Source organism: Monodon monoceros, unplaced genomic scaffold (assembly GCF_005190385.1).
Source record: "Monodon monoceros isolate NGI ecotype Baffin Bay Population unplaced genomic scaffold, NGI_Narwhal_1 Super_Scaffold_3, whole genome shotgun sequence".
NCBI classification, from domain to species: domain Eukaryota; kingdom Metazoa; phylum Chordata; class Mammalia; order Artiodactyla; family Monodontidae; genus Monodon; species Monodon monoceros.
The window spans coordinates 336,904-360,727 of NW_021703780.1; the positions used below are offsets into that span (position 1 = coordinate 336,904).

General features: G+C 35.6%; 1 protein-coding gene across 3 annotated transcripts in view; it reads left to right on the forward strand.

Moving 5' to 3' along the window:
* The window catches only part of BRCC3 (BRCA1/BRCA2-containing complex subunit 3), a 73,850-nt gene that overhangs the window by 33,320 nt on the left and 16,706 nt on the right, over positions 1-23,824 (forward strand). For 2 of the 3 annotated variants that reach the window (XM_029243433.1, XM_029243434.1), the window contains one exon: positions 13,901-13,975. The exons of the other annotated variant lie outside the window; for it this stretch is intronic. In XM_029243433.1, the coding sequence (XP_029099266.1) occupies positions 13,901-13,975 (75 nt within the window). The remainder of the gene's footprint in view (positions 1-13,900; positions 13,976-23,824) is intronic. 3 annotated transcript variants of the gene reach the window in all.

The following is a 23,824-nucleotide window of genomic DNA, read 5'->3' on the forward strand; positions in this document are numbered from 1 at the left end:
ACACACACACACACACACACACACACACACACACACACACACACACACACAGAATTGCCACAAAGTGGAAACAGCCCAGATTCCTTCAATAAGTGAATTGATTACCAAACTCTAAGACAGCCATACATTGGAGAACTACTCAGCAATAAAAAGGAATGAACTTTTGATTTCAGAGTCTGAGTGAAAGAAGTCAGTCTCAAAAGGCTATATGCTGTATGACTGCTTTTATATGATAGTCTCAGAAAGACAAAATTATAGGAATAGAGATCAGGTCAGTGGTTGCTAGGGCTTATGGATTAGGGGAAGGGTGTGAGTATAAAGGGACAGCATGAGGGAGTTTTTTAGGGTGGGTGACGGAAAATTATGTATCCTCATTAAAGTAGTTACAGGAATCTGTACATGTAAAATTCATTGAACTGTATTCCATAAGTCAGTTTGTATGACAAAAGTAAAAAAAAATTAAGTTATAAGTCATTAGTACATGACCTCTGTAACAAATAATTTGAGAATCTAAAGGAAATGGTTGATTTCTTAGGAAGATATGTCAAAATTAAGAATAGAAAACTTATTCAGTGAGGTTATCAAAGCAGAGACTGAAAATGGTGATTAAGGATCTATGATTTTAAAAGATAGCGAGTTTACATGGTTTTACAGCTGAATTCTAACCTTTGAAGGATGGGTGGCTCTAATTCAATTTATACATTTTTCCAGACTATACAAAAAGGTTAAAAGCTCCTCAATTTTTTAAATAGCTAAAATAATTTTAACACCAAAACCTGGATAGAGATAGCAAAGAATAAGAAAACTATTGACCAATCTCAGCTATAGATACAAAAATTTGAAATATCAACAAATCAAATATAACTGTATTAGGGGATAATATACAATGAACAAATTCAGTTTAATCCAGAAATATAAAGTTCATTCAGCTTCAGGAAGTTTAAATGTAATTCAGAATGTAATATAATTCTTTACATCAACCAGTTGAAGGAGAAGAACCTGGGAAGACATCTGATAAAAGTCATGCTAGTGGAAACTGTCAGGTACTTGATGTGCATCCTCTCATTTAATTTTCCTAACAACCCTTTTACTAATGTGGAAACTGGAGCTCAGAGGTTAAGAGGCTTGCTCAAAGTCACAGAGTTGGTGTAGAGGGCCATTTTCAATGTCAAACATTAATTTTTATCAATCTGACAGATGAACAACAGTATGCCAGCCAGTAAAGTGGTTTTAGTGAGGGTGCCCATCTCATGTCTGTCAGTCCTGAATTGCCCATTCATATTCTTTGCTTTATTTTCTATAGAGTTATTTGTCTTTTTTTCCTGCTGATTTGCATAATTTCTTTGTATGTTCTGGAAATTTCATCTTTTGTCTGGTATGTTGCAAATATTTAGTCCCAGGCTGACTTAGTTTATTGTGTCATATGTCAGACAAAAGCTTTAAAACAATATATCAATGTTATCTTTCATTTTATGCCTTTGCCTTTCTTCTTTCAAAGACCTTTCATTTCCTCAAGACCATAAATAATAGTTTTATGTACTTTCTTCTTTTATAATTTTGGTTTTTGCATTTAGAAACTTAGGTCATCTGGAACTTATGGTGTTAACTCCTTGCAGTTGGAGTTTAACTTCATTTTATCCCAACTGGATCACTAGTTGTCCCTGCACCACTTTTTGAGCAGTTGCCTGCACACCCGTTGGTTTGAAAGGCCACTTTGATCATATATTAAGTTTCTTTATATATACATGAGCCCATTTCTGTTTTCTCCTTCATTCCCTTGATCTGTTTGTTCCTTTGCTAATACCATACTTTAGTTACTAGGGGTTTTTAGCATAGAAACAGAAAGGCAGTGTATACAGAGCCTGAGAGCATGGGGCTTTGAGCCAGGTAGCCTGGTTTGAGTCCTGAGACTACCTTTAACTAGGTATGTGACTTTGGGCAAATAACTCAAGCTCTCTCTACGTCAGTTTCCTTATATGTAAAATGGAGATATTAATTCACTGCTCATCTCTTAGAGTTATTGTGAGGATAAGACGAATTAATGGAAATAAAGCACTTAGGATAATGTATGGCAAAGGGGAAGACTCAGTAAATGCAGCCTATTCCAGAATTTGGACTTGGTAGGGCACTTACTCCCCACACAGGCCATTCTACTTCCTCAAAAGTATCTCGTAGTCAGCAATTATATATTAGGATTGCTTTGAATTTATAGACTAATTTAGGGAGGAACTTACACCTGTACCGCATTGGGTCTTTCCATCCATGAACTTGGTGTATGTCCCTCCCTACATTCATGTCGTTTTATCTTTTTCAGAAATATATTGACATTTTCTTCACAGTAAAAACTGGCATATTGCCACATCCACTCTGCTCAATCAGCAGGTTCAGCTAGATGGTTCACACTCACAAAACCCAAATAGGCCATCCTGGCACCCATAAGTATTCAACTTTGCAGACTGCAGAACAAGAAACCCAGCCTGCCAGAAGGCTGGCATCAGCAAGCATTCTCAGCTGTCTAGGGCTTGTCTCTGCCCCCATTAACAGCTCAGGTGTGAAGAAATGAGAGCATATGGGGGGGGATGGGGGAGAACAGGAGCCACTATGGCTTAGAAGCCCCATGTCCCAAATTAGGGACCACTCTGTCTTTGTTCCCTGTGTGTAACCTCGGTCCCAGCCAGGGTCAGGGCCCAGGAACGATAGGCCCACTGCACTCAGGGACCCTGAGCTGTGACTCCCAGCAGGTGTTGATGTGCAGTCCCAGCCCTCCCAGACCAGGCTCAGGGTACCTCCTGGGACATTGTGCCGGAAGCAGGCCCGCCCATTCCACAGGTGACCATCCACCTTCATCAGGTTTCCAGGGCAACCAAACTAGAAAGTGAATCCAAGGTCAGTGCCTCACCTCGAGGGAGAAAGGGTTTTGGTAATCCTACTTTCAGAGGTACTATTTCCAGAAGGAGGACAGAATACATGGCAGCAAAACCAACAGATATTTACTATAGTATTTCTCATTAGATTCATAGTTTTTGTTCTTCTGTTCATATTGCTGAACACTCTAAATAGTAATAGTAGAGTCAGTGGGTTATGTTGGTTTTTTCTAGGTAGATGATCATATCATCTGCAAATGACAGGTTTGACTCTTTCCAATATTTGTGTGTGTGTGTGTGTGTGTGTGTGTGTGTGTGTGTGTATCCTTTTTTTCAGGAGCATTCTTATTTCATTGGTATGGACTTATAAAAGTTGAATAGCAGAGTTGGGTGGCAAATACCATTCTTTCTGACTCTAATGGGAATACTTCTGTCCATCATTAAGTATGAGTTTGTTATGATTTTGTGGTAGATACCCTCTATTCCTTTATTAAGTTAAGGGAGTTTCTTTCTAATTCTAGTTTACTGAGAGTTTTTAATCATGAGTGTCTCATGTTTTATCAAATGCCTGTTTGTCATTTTCTGAGATGATAATGTGGTTGTTTCATTGTTTTAAAAGTTTCCAACATTGAAAGCTTTTAAAACAGTGAACTGATGTTTCATTCCTCAGATAAACCCTACTTTGCCATGATGTATATTGTTCTTTTAATACAAAGTAGATTCTAGTTGCTAAAATTTGGCCTAAGATTGTTACATCTATGTTCATAAGTGAGATTAGTCTAAAGTGTTCTTGTCTTGGGCTCCTCTTGTCTAATTTTGGTATCAGGATTATTTTATTAAGTTATAAAATGAGTTGGATTTTTTTCTCTTTTTTGGAAAGACAATATAGCATAATAATTAAGAACATGGCTCTGTAGCCAGATGCTTTGGTTGGAATCCTGATTTGCCACTATCTTGATGTCTAGCACTATCGGTTACTTTCACCTATTTTTGAACCATATATAAATGGAGCCATATAGTATGTACTCTTTTGGGTCTAGTTTCTTTCAATCAGTATTATGTTTGTGAGGTTCATCCGTGTGGTTACATGAAGCAATAGTTTAGAAATTCTCATTGCTGTATAGTATTCCATTGTCTGAATATACCACAGTTTGTTTATTCATTCTACTATTAAGAGATAATTTCAGTTTTTAAAAGGCTTTTACAAATTGTGCTGCTATGAATATTCTTGTTGTTGTGAACATATGTACATTTGTTGGATACATACCTGGGGGTGGAATACGTATGTATATATGTTCAGCTTTAATAGATAATGCCAACAATTTTCCTAAAGTGTCTTTACTGCCTCTCACTCCACATCCTTGCCAATACTTAATAATGTCTGCGTTGTTCATTTTTGCCATTCTGGTATGTGTGTAGTAGTATTGCATTGTGACTTTAATTTCCATTTTGTTGACCACTAATAAAGTTGAAAACCTTTTCATATTTTTTTTTAATTCTAGCATGTTATTATTATATGAATAGCATCCGTATTATACATGGATATAGTCCGTGGATTAAACCCTATGTTCATAGCCCCAGAATTAAAGTCAAATAATCAGGATGTTTTTATTTAGGTCCATAACATGTGCATAACAATTTATTAGGTTGTATTAGTTAAAATTACACTTGGTTGAGAACCAAGCAAAAACTCTAAAAATAATGCCTTCAGCAAAGTTAAAGTTTAATTCTCCATCATGGAAAAATAGTAAGTGGGTAGACAGTAAATGGCTGTTATTAGGGAAATAGGTATCTTATATCTTATTGCTCCATTTACAGGGTCTCCAAAGAGTCCAAGATGGATGTTAAAATTTCAGACATACAATGATATTCTAAACAGCAAATGGAAGGAAGTTAAAAGAACCCAAAACCTTCCTTTTAAGGAATCTCCCTGGTTGTACATATAACCTTTTCATAAATGTCTTATTGGCTAGCAATTATATGGTAACAACTAGCTGCAAGAGATACTAAGAAATATTTTAGCTTACAGGCAACCTACCAGCTAAAAATTAGCTTCTGTTTACTAAGAAAGATACTTAAAGGATATTGAGAGCAGCATCTTTCATACAGGAAATGGTAGAGAGAACTCAAAGAAGTAAAAGCCGCAGTCCCTATTCATAAGAGAATTTCAAATGTATTGAGTAGTAAAGACTGTAATGTAAGATTCAGCCAGAAAGTACAAAGAATAAACATTGTGATAGGAAATTTAAGGGACCTAGGAACTCATGAAAGGGGCAACCTGGACCGAAACAGAAAATATAACATAGGCACAGAATAAACATTAATTGAATGAATGAATAGGTAATTGAAAGAGTAAATGAGCATTTGGCTAATTTTTTTTTCAGTTGAGAACAACTGAAAATCACACAGTACTGTGAGGGAGATACTTTAACATTTAATTGCTTATAATGACGGGTTATACTTTGGGGGATTAGTGCAATAACATATATATAATCAATTATACACCTTGTATTAATAAACATTCTTTTTGAAGTTTGTACTCCTGTCTTTTTCAAAAGGGATAAAAGTAGAATGTTTCCAGTATCTTACGGATGTTGCGAGGCATTAGATAATTAAAAAATATTCCAGTTGCGCAAAATCCCCCCTTCCCTAAATGCAACAACATTTCCAAAGCTTATAGGTATTGTGTATTTACAGATAAGGCCAGCCTCCCACCATGCAGAAAGATAATAATGAAAAATGACTTTAAAAACAACACCTATTCATCTTTGTGATATATCCAGGAGGGAAGTAACTACTGGCATAAACTGTAAATTATATGAAGGGCGACATATGCAAGATGGACTAGGAGGAAAAGTCCAGGACCAGATGGCTGCATGGATGAATTCTACCACTCAGAGAAAAATTAATACCAATCTTTCTTAGGTGCTTCCAAAACACAGAAGAGGGAGCACTTCCAAACTCATTTTATGAGGCCAGCATCACTCTGATATGAAAGCCTGACAAGGATACCACAAGAAAAGAGTACTACAGGCCAATATCCCTAATGAACAGAAATGCAAAAATCTTTAATAAAATACTAGCAAACTGAATTCAACAGCACATTGAAAGGATTATACACCATGAACAACTGGGATTTATCCCTGGGATATAAGGATGTTTCAACATATGCAAATCAATCAATATGATACACCACATTAATAGAATGAAAGATAAAAACCACATGATCATCTCAATTGATGCAGAGAAAGCACTGTAAAAACTCTCAACAAAACAGGTATAGGAGGAACTTACCTTAATACAATAAAGGCCATATATGAAAAGTCCACAGCTAACATCATAATCGGTGGGGGGGGGGAATGAAAGCTTTCCCTCCAAGATCCAGTACAAGGCAAAGATACCCACTCTTTCCACTTCTATTCAACATAATACTGGAAATCTTAGCCAGAGCAGTTAGTCAAGGAAAATAAATAAAAGGCATCCAAATCAGAAGTAAAATTTATCTCTGCTTGCAGATGACATGATAATATGTGCAGGTAACCCTAAAGACTCAACAAAACTGTTAGAACTAATAAATTTGGTAAAGTTGAAGAATACAAAATCAACGTACAAAAATTAGTCTTGTTTCTATACACAATGAACTATCCAAAAAGGAAATTAAGAAAGCAATCCTGTTCACAATAGCAACAAAAATAATAAAATGCTTATGAGTAAAGTCAAAGGCATATATACCCACTGAAAATTATAAAAACATTCATGAATGAAATTAAAGAGGACACAGATAAATGGAAAGACATCTTGTGTTCATGGATTAAAAGAATTAATATTGTTAAAATGCCCATTCTACCTAAAGTGATCTAAAGAGTCAATGCATTCCCTATCAAAATGTCAATGGCATTATTTTTTTACAGAAATAAGAAAAACTCCTAAAATTCATATGGGATCACAAAAGATCCCGAATAGCCAAAGCAATCCTGAGGAAGAAGAATGAAGATGGAGGCATCACACTTCCTGATTTCAAATGATATTATAAAGCTACAGTATTCAAAACATCATGGTATTGGCACAAGAAACAGACACATAGATCAATGGAACAGAATAGAGAACCCAGAAATGAACCCATACACCCATGGTCAACTGATCTTTGACAAGAGTGCCAAGAATACACAATAAAACCAAGAAATGATTTTGGGGGGACTTTGTATCCACTTCAAGAAAAATGAAATTGGACCTTTTACTCACACCATATACAAAAAGTCAACTCAAAATGGATTAAAGACTTAAATGTAAGATCTAAACCCATAAAACTCCTAGAAGACAACATAGGGAAAAAGCTTTTTGGCACTGGTTTTGGCAATGAATTTTTATTTGATATGGCAAGAAAAGCAAACATAGACAAGTAGGATTGCATCAAACTAAAAAGCTCTGGGACTTCCCTCATGGCACAGTGGTTAAGAATCCGCCTGCCAATGCAGGGGACACGGGTTCAAGCCCTGGTCTGGGAAGATCCCACATGCTGCGGAGCAACTAGGCCCATGCACCACAACTACTGAGCCTGTGCTCTGGAGCCCGTGTGCCACAACTACTGAAGCCCACGCACCTAGACCCTGTGCTCTGCAACAAGAGAAGCCACCGCAATGAGAAGCCCATGCACCGCAACGAAGAGTAGCCCCTGCTCACTGCAACTAGAGAAAGCCCGCGCACAGCAAGGAAGACCCAACACAGCCAGAAATAAATAAAAAGCTTCTGCACAGCGAAGGAAACATCAACAGAGTAAACAGGCAGCCTATGGAATGGGAGAAAATATTTGCAAACCGTGTATCTGATAAGGAGTGAATATCTAAAATATACAAGGAACTCAGTAACAAAAAACCCAAATAACTCTATTAAGAAGTGGGCAAAGGACCTGAATAGACATTTCTCAAAAAAAAAAAAACCCATACAAATGGCCAACAGGTATATGAAAAGGTACTCAACATCATCAGTCATCAGGGATGTGTGCAAACACACACAAACACACACACAGTGGAATATTCAGCCCCCAAAAGAAGGAAATCCTACCATTTGTGACAACATGGGTTAACCTGGAGTGAAATAAGCCAGTCACAGAAGGATAAATACTGCATGATTCCACTTATATGAGGAATCTAAAATAGTCAAACACATAGAACCAGAAAGTAGAATGGTGGTTGCCAGGGGCTGAGGGGAGGGAGAAGTGGGGAGATGATGGTTAAAGTTTCAGTTATTCAGGATGAGTAAGTTCTAGACATCTGATATACAACAGTGTGACTGTAGTTAACAATACTGTATTGTGTACTTGAAATTTGCTAAGAGGGTAAATCTTAAGTGTTCTCACCACCGTGCCCCTCCCCACCAAAAATGGTAACTATGTGAGGGGATGGATATATTAGTTTGATTGTGGTGATTATTTCACAATATATATCAAAACATTAAGTAGTATACCTTAATTATATACAATTTTCATTTGTCAATTATACCTCAGTAAATCTGAAAAAAAATTACATGCAAGATGAGAGCTCAAACATAAATAAAAGGTAACAGAAGCAGAATTAGGATGTGAAAGCCTCTTTGTTTTTTCAGTCTCCATTCTTTCAGGAAGAGAAAAAAACAGTAGCTGTTTCACTAGATGAAAAGCAAATACGGGAACTGCAGAAGTGGGATACTGCATTTCGTGTTCTCGTTTTTGAAAGTGTCTACAACTGCTTATTAATTCCTCTAGGTAACTATCTGTTCTTGTTGATGATATTATTCTTTATGGATGATTGGTGATTACTGTTAATTGAAGTACAGAGCACTGCTTTTCTCTGAACTCCAGAATGCTGTAAGGGAAACATTTTAAGTATGAAGAACAAATTTATTTTTGTAACATGGTGAAGATTAGAGACCTGAAAAAATCTATTTTCAGCTGGAAACTTATTCTCCGTGTTCTACAAGTTTTAGACTGTGTTTCTCATTGCATTCTCAATAAATGGTGCTGATCTTGTAAGGGAAAAATGCTATCAGAATGCAAGAAAAGAGAATAATTGAATTCTCAGTCATTACAGCCTAAAGTACTTTAAAAGGTCATTGAGTGTCCTTCAGAAACTTGAGTCTGTAGAAATAAAGGGGCTCATCCAAGACCACGTGGCTGGGCAAGAGCAAGGCCAGTGCTCATTCTGTGTCCCCTTTTAAGAATGTCAAATCCCGAATCTATTTAACTTAAGAAGTCATGGACAAGATTACCAAAGTCCTCACTAGAAGCACTGTTTGAATTCCTGAGCCTTATCCTTGTTTTATCTGCACTCTGCTTTTAATTTTTTGTTTCTGCCTTTATTGGGTTACATAGGATCTAGAACCTACATATAAATCAGGCATAGGGCTGACATCACCACAATCAAGGTAATAGACATATCCAACACCTCCAAAGTTTCCTTGTGTTGTCTTTGTTTTGTTTCATATAATTTTGTTTTTGTGGTAAGAAGACAATGTGAGATCTACCCTCAGCAAATTTTGAAATGCACAATACTGTATGCCCATTGAATAACTACTCCTCTTTCCCCTACCCATATCCACTGGCAACCACTATCGTATGGTCTGCTTCTTTGAGTTTGACTATTTTAGTTTCATAATATAAGTAGCATCATGTGTATATGTCAATCCCAATCTCCCAATTTATCCCTCCCCCCTTTCCCCCCTGGTAACCATAAGTTTGTTTCCTACATCTGTGACTCTATTTCTGTTTAGGAGTTCCTTATGTATTTTGGATATTAACTCTATTAGATATATGGTTTGCAAATATTTGATACCAGTTCTTAATTTTAATATGTATAATTTTTTCCCATTTTGGAGCTCTTTGTGTTCTGTTTAAGAAAATTTTTCCTACCCGAAGCTCATTCAGATGTTCTACTTTTTACCTAAAAGTTTCATTATTTTACCTTTCACATTTATATCTATAATACACCTGGATTTGATTTTTGTGTATGGTCTGAAGCAGGGGGTCAAGATTCATTTTCTTTTTCACATGGATGTCCATTGAGTCAGAATCGTTAATAGAAAAGACCATTTTTTTGTCATCAATCAGGCATTTGTTTATGTGTTGATGTTTCTGGATTCTTTACTTGGTCTATCCTTGGTTTGTTGTCTATCCTTGTACCAGTACTACACTGTCTTGATATTGTAGCTTTACAACAGGTCTTGACATGTGGTAATATTGGGTTGGCCAAAACGTTCATTCGGTTTTTTTCCATAAGATGGCTCTAGTAGCGTTTAGTTGTCTTTAACTTCATTCGATACAATTTTGTTAGATTGCATTGTGACAGCTGTCATATCAGCATGCATTAAAAAAATTTATCAAAATTGGTGAATTTTTGTGTAGCCACTTTAATATTGAAGATGGAAGAAAGAAGCAATATTTTCAGCATATTATGCTTTACTATTTCAAGAAAGGTAAAAATGCAATTGAAATGCAAAAAAAGATTTGTGCAGTGTATGGAGAAGGTGCTGTGACTGATCAAACGTGTCAAAAGTGGTTTGCGAAGTTTCGTGCTGGAGGTTTCTCACTGGATGATGCTCCACGGTCGGGCAGACCAGTTGAAGTTGATAGCCATCAAATCGAGACATTAATTGAGAACAGTCAACGTTACACCCATGCAGTAGACAGCCAACATACTCAAAATGTCCAAATCAAGTGTTGAAAATCATTTGCACCAGTTTGGTCATGTGAATCGCTTTGATGTTTGGGTTCCACATAAGTTAAGCAGAAAAAACCTTGACCATATTTCCACATGCGATTCTCTACTGAAACGTAATGAAAACGTTCCGTTTTTAAAACAAATTGTGATGGGTGATGAAAAGTGGATACTGTACAATAATGTGGAATGGAAAAGATCGTGGGGCAAGCGAAATGAACCACCATCAACCACACCAAAGGCCGGTCTTCATCCAAAGAAGGTGATGTTGTGTATATGGTGGGATTGGAAGGGTGTCCTCTATTATGAGCTCCTTCTGGAAAACCAAACGATTAATTCCAACAAGTACTGCTCCCAATTAGACCACTGAAAGCAGCACTCGAGGAAAAGTGTCCAGAATTATTAAACAGAAAATGCATAATCTTCCATCAGGGTAATGCAAGACCACGTGTTTCTTTGATGACCAGGCAAAAACTATTACAGCTTGGCTGGGAAGTTCTGATTCATCTGCCGTATTCACCAGACATTGCACCTTTGGATTTCCATTTGTTTCAGTCTTTACAAAAATTCTCTTAATGGAAAAAATTTCAGTTCCCTGGAAGACTGTAAAAGGCACCTGGAACAGTTCTTCGCTCAAAAAGATAAAAAGTTTTGGGAAGATGGAGTTATGAAGTTGCCTGAAAAATGGCAGAAGGTAGTGGAACAAAACGGTGAATATGTTGTTCAATAAAGTTCTTGGTGAAAATGAAAAATGTGTCTTTTATTTTTAACTTTAAAAATGGAAGGAACTTTTTGGCCAACCCAATACATGAGTCCTCCAGCTGTGTAATTCTCAAATGTTGCCTTAGCTATTCTTAGCCCTTTGCATTTCTACATAAATTGCAGAATTTGTCTTCTCAATATCCACAGGAAAAAGACCTGCTGGGAAAAATGACATTTTTTTAAGTGAGGTCTTCCACTCCATGAGCATGTTATATCCCTCCTTTTGTGTGGGTCTTTAATTTCTCTCAGTAATATGTTATAATTTTCAGTATAGAGGCCTTGTACCTCTTGTTGGATTTTTTCCTAGCTATTTCATCTTTATTTTAAAAATACTGTAAAGCTATTATAAATGAACTAATTTTTTAAAGTTCATTTCCTATTTTTTGCTAGTATATATGAATTAAATGGATTTGTTTATGTTGGTCTTATGCCCAGTGACCTTGCTAATTTACTTATTAATTCTAATAGTGTGTGGGTTTTTATAATCTTCTACAAACACAGTCAGGTCATTTTTGAATAATCACAATTTTATTTCTTCCTTTTTAATCTGCATGCCTTTTCTTTTATTGCCTTACTAAATTTGCTAGGACTTTCAGGGATGATATTAGGCATCCTTTTTTATTCCCAAGTTCAGAGAGACAGTTTTTAATAATTCACCAATAAGTGATGTTTATTGTAGATTTTTGACAGATATTCTTTATCTGTTTAAGAAAATTCCTCTCTTAGCTATATTTTACCTATGTTTTATTTTATTATTGTACTAGTTGTATGCTCTGGGACAGGCTATATCAGACTGGAATTTCTCTTCCTTAACCATCTTGGCCTCATGCCTTCTGAGGGTGTAGATCTTTCCTCACTATTTAAATCTCTTCTTTGGTTTCTGTTTTTTTTCAGGTTTTCTACTTCTCCTTGAGTCAATTATGGTAATTTATATTTCCTAGAAAATTGTCGGTTTCATCTAAGTTTTCCATTTTTTTTTGACTTGAGGAAATATGTAGTTTTATTTTTTAAATGTTTTATTTTCTTTGTAGCATTTATCACTAATGTAATTTAATTTTTCATTCATTATTTATGGTCTCTCCACTATATTGTTGTCTCTATGACTGTGGGGACTGTGTCATGGCCTGCCACATAGTAGCCATTCAGTAAATATTTCTTGAGTGGATGATTGTGTGATCTCTCTTTAAGTATGTCCCCTTTTCCATTGCTAATGCTGTTTACTTGTTTTTTCTCTTTTTTCTTGATTCTCTTTCCAGAGGCTTATCTATTTTGTTGGTCTTTTCAAAGGACCCACGTTAGGTTCTCTTGATCAACTCAATTTCTTTGCTTTCTTTTTTAAAAATAGTCTGCTTTTCCCTTTATTAATTTCTTCATTGTATTTTCTATATGTTTTATTATTGCTGCATTGTTCTTCTTATTGTTATCCTTATTCTAAATTCTTGAGATGAAAACTAATTTACTTTCTGTCTTCCTTGCTTTCTAACAAATACATTTAAGGCCATATATTTTCTTCCTCACTTTGGCTCCATTACATAGGTTTTGCTGTATAGTAGTTCCAGTGGTTTTTTTTTAAGTTCTAACTCATTTGTGTTTTCTGTTTTTATTTTCTCTTCAACTCAAGAGTTATTTAGAAATGCATTTAAAACGTCCAGGTGTGTAGATCTGGGCCAGGTTGGGGGGGATATTTTTTGCTATTATGTTCATTTTTAACACTACATTATGGTAATTGTGGCCTGTGTGATATCAGCTTTATGGAAATTTTTTGATACTTCCTCTGTTACCTAGAACGGGGATCCACAAACTACAGCTTGTAGGCTACATGGGCCTGGTGCCTATTTTGGAAATCAAGTTTTATTGGAACACAGCCACACCCATTTGTTTACATACTACCTATGACTGCTTTCCAGCTACAACTGCAAAGCTGAGTGGCTGTAATAGAGACTCTGTGGCCCATACAGCTTAAAACATATACTGTTTGGCCTTTCCATTAAAAAGGTTGCTGACCCCTGACTTCAAACATGGTCAATTTTTGTAACTTTTTCATATGAATTGAAAAATACGTATATTGTCTCTTGAGTAAAAGTCCCTTATAGCCTTGTTAGAATAAGCTTGTTAAGTTGTGTTATACTGATCCTTATATCCTTCCTCATTGAGAGAGATATGTATAAACCTCCCATCATAACTAAATTTGTCTATTTCCTATATTTTAGTCAGGGTTAGCCTTATATATTTTGAAGCTGTATTGTTAGTGCATAAAGAATGTATAAAGGTACATAACTTTTATATTGTCCTGGTATATTTTTCCTTCATAAAATATGAAGTAGCCCTCTTTGTCCCATTTATTTATGCATATATTTATACATGCCTTGAATTCTTTCTTTGTAAAGCATGTTACTATTCCTGTTTGGATTAGGTTCAACTACATATATTAGGAAAAAATAATAAATAAAATTAGTTTAAAGAAGAAAGATTTTTTCTTGGGTAGAAGAAGTCTGGAGATAGGTATTCAAGGGCTCTGCGATACTATCAGGGACCCAGGCTCCTATCTTCTGCTTCACCATCTCGGTGTATGGTTTCCATCCTAAGGTCCCCTCATGGTCCACGAGACTTCTGGAGCTCCAGCCAGCACATCTCCATTGAGGGCCAGAAGGAAGAGGAAAGGTAGGAGGGCAAAAATGGGCTGGTCCCAGCTCTGCCAATTTCTAATAAGTGACCTTCCCAGAAAGCCCCAGAAAACAATTCAATTTTCATCTCATTGGCAGAATTTAGTCAAGTGGCCACACCTAAGCTTCCAGGGAGGCCTATCAGATAGCTCTGTCTGCTAAAAATTGGCATTGTTACCAAGGACATTTGGATTAGGACAGCTAGCAACTTCTGCCACTCCCTGTTTGTTGCATGTTGTAGTTCTTGTTAATATCATTTTCCTGTTATAACTTTCTCCATCCCTTTATTCTCAACCTTCCTCAGTTATTTTGTTTCAGGTATGTCTCTTTTAAATAGAATATAGCAAGATCTTGAGTTACTTGGTTTTAAACAATCAGAACATCTGTCTATTAATAGGTGAGTGTAATGCACTCATTTTATTATCATTGCTGGTATATGTGGCAGTATTCCTGCCATTATTTTTTTTCTGCTTTCTTTGTGCCATGCTTTCTGTTTAATTCTTTTTACCTCTCCTTCCATTTGTTACTCTGATTGAGTTTTCCATTACCTGTTTTTTCAATTTTAGACATTGTCCTTACTGTCTTGATTCTTTTAGATAATACTCTTAATGTTTCACAACATTGTTTTGAAATAATTTCAGATTTACAGAAAAGTTGCAAGAATAGTACAAAGGATTCCTGTGTACCCTTCACCCAGATCCCCCAAATGTCAGAATTTTATCGTATTTCTGGATAATTTTTCCTGAACCATTTGAGGATAAGTTACACAAATGATGTCCCTTCAGTGGATATTTCCTAAAGAACAAGGACATTCTCTTACATGACAATAATAAAATAATATCAGGAAATTAAAATTCATATAATACTGTATCTGATCCATAGATGGTATTCTAATTTCATCAGTTTTCCTAATAACATCCCTTACCATACGAAAAACAAAACAAAAAACCCTTTATCCTTGTCCAGGATGCAGACCAGGTTCACACATTGCACATAATTGTCATGACTTTTTAGTCTCCTTTGATTGGAAACAGTTCCTGTGTCTTTTGTGGCCTTAATATTTTTGAAGACTACAGGCCAGTTATTTTGGAAAAATGTCCCTCGTTTTGGATTTGTTTATGTTTTATCATAATTATATGGAGATTATATACTTTGGCAATAACACCACAAAAGTGATGTTGTGTTCTTCTCAGTGATTTGTTTTAGGAGGCACATGATATCAATTTGTCCCTTCATATGTGATTGCAACTTTGACCATGCCCTTAAGGAAGTGTCTATGAGGTTTTCCACTATAAATTTTTCCCTTTGAAATTAGTAAGTATCTTGTGGGGAGTTTTAGCATTCATCAATGATCCTTTCCTAATTATTTATTATTAAGATGGTTATCAAAGGCAATGGTCTAATTCCATCATTCCGTCTACATTTACTAGTTAGCATTCTACTCCAGGGAAGGGCTTTTCCTTCTTCCCATTTGTTTATTTTTTCATTCATTTATTTATATTAGTGTGGACACCTGGATTCTTATTTTGCCCATATGTTCTAACCCATTATTGTCATTAGCTACTTTGAGACACATAGTAGGCACACACAGTGGAAGCCCCTCCCATGTTCTATTGACATGTTCCCATCATTTTTTGAGTACTACCTGATTTTCTGGCACAAGAAGATGTTTCAGTTTCATCTCCTCCTTTCCTGCATTCAGCCCTGGGTTCAGCATTTCTTCAAGGATCCCTGGTTCCCCTACTTTTTTTAACAGTTCTATTGAGGTATAATTGACATACAATAAACTACATGTTTAAAGTATACAATTTGATAAGTTTTGACAAATACACACCTATATACACCATCACCACAATCAAGATAATGAACATATCCTTCACCCCTCAAGTTTTCTTTGTGCCCCTTTGTAATTCCTCCCCCTTGCCACTTCATATCCCTTCCTTAACCCCAGGAAACCCTGACCTGCTGTCAATATAGATTACTCTGCATTTTCTAGAAATATATATGTATATATATACATATATATATATAGAATATGTACTCTTTGTTACCTTTCAAACAACAGAATTATTTTGAGATTCATCCAAGTTATAGCATGTATCATTATTTTTATTACAGAGTAGTATTAAATGATATAATTATTACCACAATTTTTTTATCCATTCACCTGTTGATAGACATTTGAGTTACTTGCAGTTTTTGTCTACTACAAATAAAGCTGCTTTGAACATTTGTGTACAAGTCTTTGTATTGGATATATGCTCTCTCTTCCCTTGGAGAAATACCTAGGAGCAGACTGGCTGAATCATATGGTAGGTGTATATTTAACTTTTTAAGAAATTACCAGGGGCTGTTTTCCAAAACAGCCTGCTGGGATTTTTTATTGGGATTATATTGACTCTATTGATCATTTTGGGGAGAATTGACATCTTAAAAATATTGAGTCTTCCAGTCCATGAACATGGTCTATCTCTCCATTTATTTAGGTCTTTAATTCTCTCAACAATTTTTTGTAGTTTTCAGTATACGGGTCTTGCATATCTTTTGTCAGACTTATCCCTACACATTTCATATGTTTAGCCTACTGTTCTATTGTTTTAATTTCATTTTCCTACTGTTCATTGCTGCTATATAAAAATACATTTGATTTTTATATATTGAGTTTGTATCCTACAACTTTGATAGATTCACTTGTTAATTTTAGTAGTTTTTTTGAAGAGTCCATTGGATTACCTACATAGGTCATCATCTGTAAATAGAGGCAGTTTTACTTCTTTCTTTCCAATCTGGATGCTTATGTTTATTTTTGTCACCTTACCACATTCATTGGAACCTCTAATAAGCTGTTGAATACAGTTTAATGACAGTGAGAGCAGTCACGGTAGGCTTGTTCTTGATCTTTGGAGATATCATTCAATTTTTCACCATTAAGTATGATGTTACCTGAAGGTTTTTCATAGATTCTCTCATCAGTTTGAGGAAGTTTCCTTCTATTCCTAGTTTGCTGAGAGTTTTCTATTTCATCAATCATAGATGTTGTATTTTATCAAATGCTTATTCTATAAAAATCTATTTAGATGATCATATAGTTTTTTTTCTTTTTCAGTCTGTTAATATTGATGAATTACACTGATTTTTTGATTGCTAAACCAACCTTGCATTCCTGGAATAAACCCCATGAATAATGATGAATTATCCATTTTATGTATTGCTGGATTTGATTTGCTAAAAATTTATTAAGAATTTTTGCATCTGTATACACAAGGGATATTAGTTTGTGGTTTTCAATTTTGGAAAGTCTTTCTATGGCTTTGGTGTCAGAGAAATGCAGGCTTCAGAAAATGAGTTAGATAGTATAGCCTTCTTTTCAATTTAATGGGAGAGTTTGGGTAGAATTGATATTCTTTCTTCCTTAAGTATTTGGTAGAATTCACCATTCAAGCTTTCTGGGCCTGGAGGCTTCTTTGTGGGAACCTTTTTATTTATTTAATAGATATAGGGCTATTCATGTTATCTATTTCTTCTTGAGTGAGCTTTGGTAATTTGTGTCTTTTAAGGTACTTATTCATTTTATCTAAGTAGTTGAATATACTGGCATAAAGTTGTTCATATTTTATCCTTTGTTATATGTAAAATCTATAGTAATGTCATCTCTGACTCCTATGTTGGTAATTTGCATCTTCTTTCTCATTTCTATATTGGTAATTTGTGTCTCTTCTGATAAGTCTGGCTAGAGGTGTAACAGTTTTACTGAATATCTCAAAGAATCATCTTTGGTTTCACTCATTTTCTCTCTTTTTCCATTTATGTCAACTCTGATCTGTGTTATTTCCTTCCTTTTGCTTACTTTGAACTTCCTTCAGTCTTCTTTTTCTAGTTTTTTAAAAGGTGGATGGAAGCTGAGATCCATTATTTGAGGCCTATCTTTTCATATAAATGTTGAGCGCTATAAATTTCCTTCTCTACGTACTGTTTTAGTTGTATCCCACAAATTTTGGTATGCTTTCGTTTTTATTAAGTTCAAAATACTTTCTAATTTTTCTTTTGACTTCCTCATTGATCCACAAGTATTTAAAAGTATGTTATTTAGTTTCTAAATACTTGGGGTTTTCATGATATCTTTCTGTTATTGATGTTTAATTTAATTCCATTGTGGTCAGAAAAAATACTTTTTGTGGCTTGAATCCTATTAAAATTATTTAAAACGTTTTGTTTAATTATATTTTGTTTAATTATATTTTGTTTATTTAATTTTTATATAAATTTCTTTACTTATTTTTGGCCACACTGGGTCTTCCTTGCTGCACACAGGCTTTCTCTAGTTGCAGTGAGTGGGGGCTACTCTTTGTTGTGGTGCATGGGCTTCTCATTGTGGTGGCCTCTGTTGTTGCAGAGCATGGGCTCTAGGCATGCGGGCTTCAGTAGTTGTGGCACGTGGGCTCAGTAGTTGCAGCTCACAGGCTCTAGAGCACAGGCTCAGTAGTTGTGGCACCTGGGCTTAGTTGCTCTGCAGCATGTGGGGTCTTCCCGGACCAGGGCTCGAACCCATGTCCCCTGCATTGGCAGGTGGGTTCTTAACCACTGTGCCACCAGGGAAGTCCTAATTTTTAAAATTGAAGTATAATTGACCTACAATACTATGTTAGTTCCAGGTGCACAACACAGTGATTCAATAATTCTATACCTTACAAAACAATCACCACGATAAGTCAAGTTACCATCTGTCACTATACAAAGTTATTATAATATTATTGATTGTGTTCCCCATGCCATACATTGAGAATGTTTTATGACCCAGAATGTGGTCTATATAGGTAACTTTTCTGTGTACACCTGAAAAGGATATGTATTTTGCTGTTGGGTAGAGTATGCTTAGAAATATCAATTAGGTTAAGTTTTTTTTAAGTTAATCAAAATCTCTTTATTGTTTCTCATTTAGAGATATAAAGGGCAAAACCAATAAAAATAAAGACATTTACTCAACTTAACAGCTGGTATGCAGTCTGAGATTGTATAGCACTCATTACTCAGAAGGCTGCCTAAGATAGTAATTGCCCTTTTCTCTTCAATACTGATTTTTTCCCTTCCAATTCATCCCTTAAATATTTCCAGTACAGATTTTTCCCTCCCCAGCTCATTCTTTAAATATAATTTGTGGTAATAAGAAGACTTAGCAGACTGGAATACACATTTTGTGAAAAATAAAGGAAGAGAAAAGCTTTGCCCTTAAGACATTTTTTGTTGTTGTTGTTAAAATACAACACATACACAGGTGACAGAATGCCAGCAAATATACAGGTGCAAATGTGAACATTGTGCTCATTTCTTAGGCACAAGGAAAAAGAAAAGAGTGGAAATTTTATTTTAAACCAAGCTAGAATGTTTCTTTTTTTAATCTCATGCTTTATATTTTTGTTTGTTTTTACTAATAATTTTTCTATAAGAATGAGTTTTTAAAACTTCATGTATACAACAAACCTAGGTACAACAATACCTATGTAGTATTCTTGCCAGACCTGGGTGTAATAATAAAATATTCAAATCCAAAATGTGGCACATTCTACAAGATGACTGGCCTGAACCTTGAAAAAAATCAATGACTAGGAATAAGGAGACTCATATAAATCAAGATGTTTTATAATGTAGTTCAAGTCTTTACTTTTACTGGCATTTGTGTGCACTGTTCTATCAATTTTTGAAGGAAGGGTATTGACATCTCTATAATTGTAGATTTGTCTATTTTTCTCATGATTCTATCAGTTTTTTATTTATAGCTTCTGAAGCTCTGTTATTGTGTGCCTACATGTTTAGGACTGTTATGTACTTTTTATGTTTTATTTTTTGTTGTTGTTGTTGTTGTTGTTTTTGCGGTACTCAGGCCTCTCACTGTTGTGGCCTCTCCTGTTGCGGAGCACAGGCTCCGGACACGCAGGCTCAGCGGCCATGGCTCACGGGCCCAGCCGCTCCATGGCATGTGGGATCTTCCCAGACTGGGGCACGAATCCTGGTGTCCCCTGCATCGGCAGGCGGACTCTCAACCACTGTGCCACCAGGGAAGCCCTATGTATTTTTTATGAATTAACCTTTTTATCATTAGGAAATTATCTTCATCTCTGTTAATATTCTTCTCTCTGAAATTAACTTTGATATTAGTATAACCACACTTACTCTCTTTTGAGTTTTGTTAGCATGTTGTATCTTTTAACTTATTTGTGTCTTTAAATTTAAAGTGTGATTTTTGTAGTTAGCATATAGTTGGGTCTAGGAATTATCCAATCTGACAATCTCTGCCATTTAATTGACATATTTGGATCCTTTACATTTAATGTGATTATTAATGAGGTTAGGTTTAAAATCTACCATCTTGCTTCTATTGTCTATTCGTTTTCTATATTTGTCTCATCTAATTTCTGTTCACTTTTTCCTCTTTCTTATGCCTTCTTTTGGATTGAGTGATTTTTATGATTTAATTTTACCTCCTTTGTAGGTTTATTAGCGATAATCTTTTGTTATATTACTTTAGTAGGCTTTCTCAACATTGTCACTATTGACATCATAGGCCAGACAACTGTAGTAGCAAGGAGAAGTCCTGTGCATTGTAGGATATTAAGCAGCATCTGTGGCCTCCACCCACTAGATGCCAGTAGCGCTTCCTTAGTTGTGACAGTCAAAAATGTCTCCAGACAGTGCCAAATGTTCCCTGAAGGGTGTAATCACACCTGGTTGAAAAGCACTGGTGTGTGTGTGTGTGTGTGTGTGTGTATATATATATATATATATATATGTATGTATGTATTTTTTTACTTATCACAGTTTGCCTTGAAGTAATATTATACTAGTTCACATGCAGTATTAAGAACCTTGCACCACGGTACTTCCATTTCTCTCCTCCTGGTTTTTGTGCTAATACTGTCATACATTTTACTTGTGTGTATGCTATAAACCCATAGTATGTTGTTAATAGTTTTACTTTAAATAGTTGATTATCTTTCCAAGCAACTTAAATTAAGAAAAAAATGTCTGTATTTACCCAGTTTCCAGTGCTCTTCATTTCTTTGTTTCCATCTGGCATCATTTTCTTTCTTCTTGAAGAATGTCATTTAATATTTCTGATAATGCAAGTCTTCTGGCAATATATTCTTTCAACTTTTATATGTCTGAAAAACGTCTTTACTTCAACTCCAGTTTTAAAACATGTTTTCGATGGGTAAAGAACTGTAGGTTGACTTTTTTTTCTTTCAGAACTATAAAGATATTTCTCCACTGTCCCAACAAGAAAGTGACTATCATCTTTACCTTTTTCCTGTCTACTTAATTTGTCTTCTTTTCCTGATTTCTTTTTTTTAATTGGGGTATAGTTGTTTTACAATGTTGTGTTAGTTTCTACTGTACAATGGAGTTCCCTGTGCTATACAGCAGATTCTCATCTGTTTTATACATATTAGTGTATATATGTTAATCCCAATCTCCCAATTCATCCCACACCCCCCTTTCCCCCTTTGGTGTCCATACTTTTGTTCTCTATATCTGTGTCTCTGTTTCTGCCTTGGAAACCGGTTCATCAGTACTATTTTTCTAGATTCCACAAATATTCATTAATATACAATATTTGTTCTCTCTGATTTCACTCTGTATGACAGTCTCCAGGTCCATCCACGTCCCTACAAGTGACCCAATTTCTTTCCTTTTTATGGCTGAGTAATATTCCATTGTATATATGTACCACCACATCTTCTTTATCCATTCGTCTGTGGATGGACATTTAGGTTGCTTCCATGACCTGGCTATTGTAAACAGTGCTGCAATGAACACTGGGGTGCATGTGTCTTTTTGAATTATGGTTTTCTCTGGGTATATACCCAGTAGTGGGATTGCTGGGTTGTAGGGTAGTTCTGTTTTTAGTTTTTTAAGGAACCTCCATACTGTTCTCCATAGTGGCTGTATCAATTTACATTCCCACCAACAGTGTAGGAGGGTTCCCTTTTCTCCACACCCTCTCCAGCATTTATTGTTTGTAGATTTTTTGATGATGCCCATTCTAACTGGTGTGAGGTGATACCTCATTGTAGTTTTGATTTGCATTTCTTTAATAATTCCTGATTTCTTTTAAGATTCTCTTTATCACTGGTTTAAAACTATTTGATTATAGTGTACCATGGTGTAATTGTTTTCATGTGTCCTGTGCTTGGGTTTCATTGAGCTTCTTAGACCTGTGGATTTACATTTTTCATCAAATTTAGGAAAATTTCATCAAAAATTTAGAAAAATCTAAGCCATTATTTCTACAAAATGTTTTCTGTTCTACTCCTCTTCTTTGGATAGTCCAATTACACATACATTTGGCTACTTGATATTGTCTCATGGTTCGTTGCTTTTAATCATTTTTTTGATAGAAAATAAATCTGTGATTTATTTTGTAGAGTCTCAACTGCTATGTCTTCAAGTTTACTGATCTTTTTTCTGTAATGTTTAATTTTCTGTTAACCCTATCCAGTGTACTTTTTATCTCATGTGTTGTAATTTTCATTTCCAGAAGTCTGACTTGGGTCTTTATTTCTTTCTGTCTCTACTTAACATGTTAATCTTTGCTCTAGCTTCTTGAAAATATAGAATAGTTATAATATCTGTTTTAATGTATGTGTCTGCTAATTACTTTTGCTAGATATGCATCATTTCTGGGTCAATTTCATTTGATTTTCTCTCCTCATTATGGGTTGGATTTTTCTGCTGCTTTGCGTGCCTGGCAACTTTTGATTGAATGCAGACATTTTGAATTTTACCTTATTGGGTGTTAGATATATTTATATTCCTAAAAATATTCTTGAGCTTTGCTTTGAGATACTGTTAATAGAAATAGTTTGATCCTTTTGGGTCTTGCTTTTAAGCTTTATTAGGCAAAAACAATGCAGTCTTTAACGTAAGGTTCATTTTCTCTAGTCCTGAGGCTAGACCCTTTTTAGTACTCTGTTGTCTTCTGAATTATGAGATTTCCCATTAAGGCTTTTGGGGACAGGCAGTATTACTGGCCCTGGATATACTTTGAGGATAGTTCCCTTTAATCCTTCTGGGTTATTGTTCCCCTGGCCTTATGTAGTTTCCTCACATATGTGCCCTGATCACTACTCAACTGAACACTTGAAGGTGACCCTCTAAAGATCTCTGGAATTCTCTTTGCTGCTTTCTCCTCCACAGTCCTTTGCCCTGCAAAATCAAGCCTCCTTGGCTCTCCCAGAGCCTCAGCTCTCTCTTCTCAACTCAAGGAGACCTTCAAGCTCTAGATGGGGTTCCCTTTCCTTTGCTGCAGCCTGGAAACTTTCTTCATGTAGTAAGCTGAGACTCATCTTGCTTCTCATCTCCCAGGTTTCACTGTCCTTCACTGCCTGTTTTCCAAGGTCTTGTGAGTCATTGTTTCACTTTTTTATTCTTCTTTTTACACTTTTTTAGTTGTTTCAAGAAGGGGGTAAGTCTGGTCCCCATCCCTCCATCTTAGCCTGTACTGTGGTTCTTTTAAGTTAACAATGCTATTTAGAAACCAAGGTCTGGGTGCTAGGTATACTCATTACTCTTAGTGTCATTGCTTCTAGACTCTCTCAGTAGATAGAGCTAGGAAGAAGTATGTATATGTGCATATTCATGTACACACACACACACACACCCCATGAGTTCAAACCAATAACTCCAATCCTTTCCCACATCTTAGGGTTCATTCTAGTATTCTCCCTTTCCATACTTACAACTCTCTTCTCTGACCTAGAGAAACTTTGTTCCTGCTATCCATAATATGTTAACTTATTGCTCAATCCTAGAATATACGGAAAGTAGTTTCAGAATTGCTAACCTATACAAA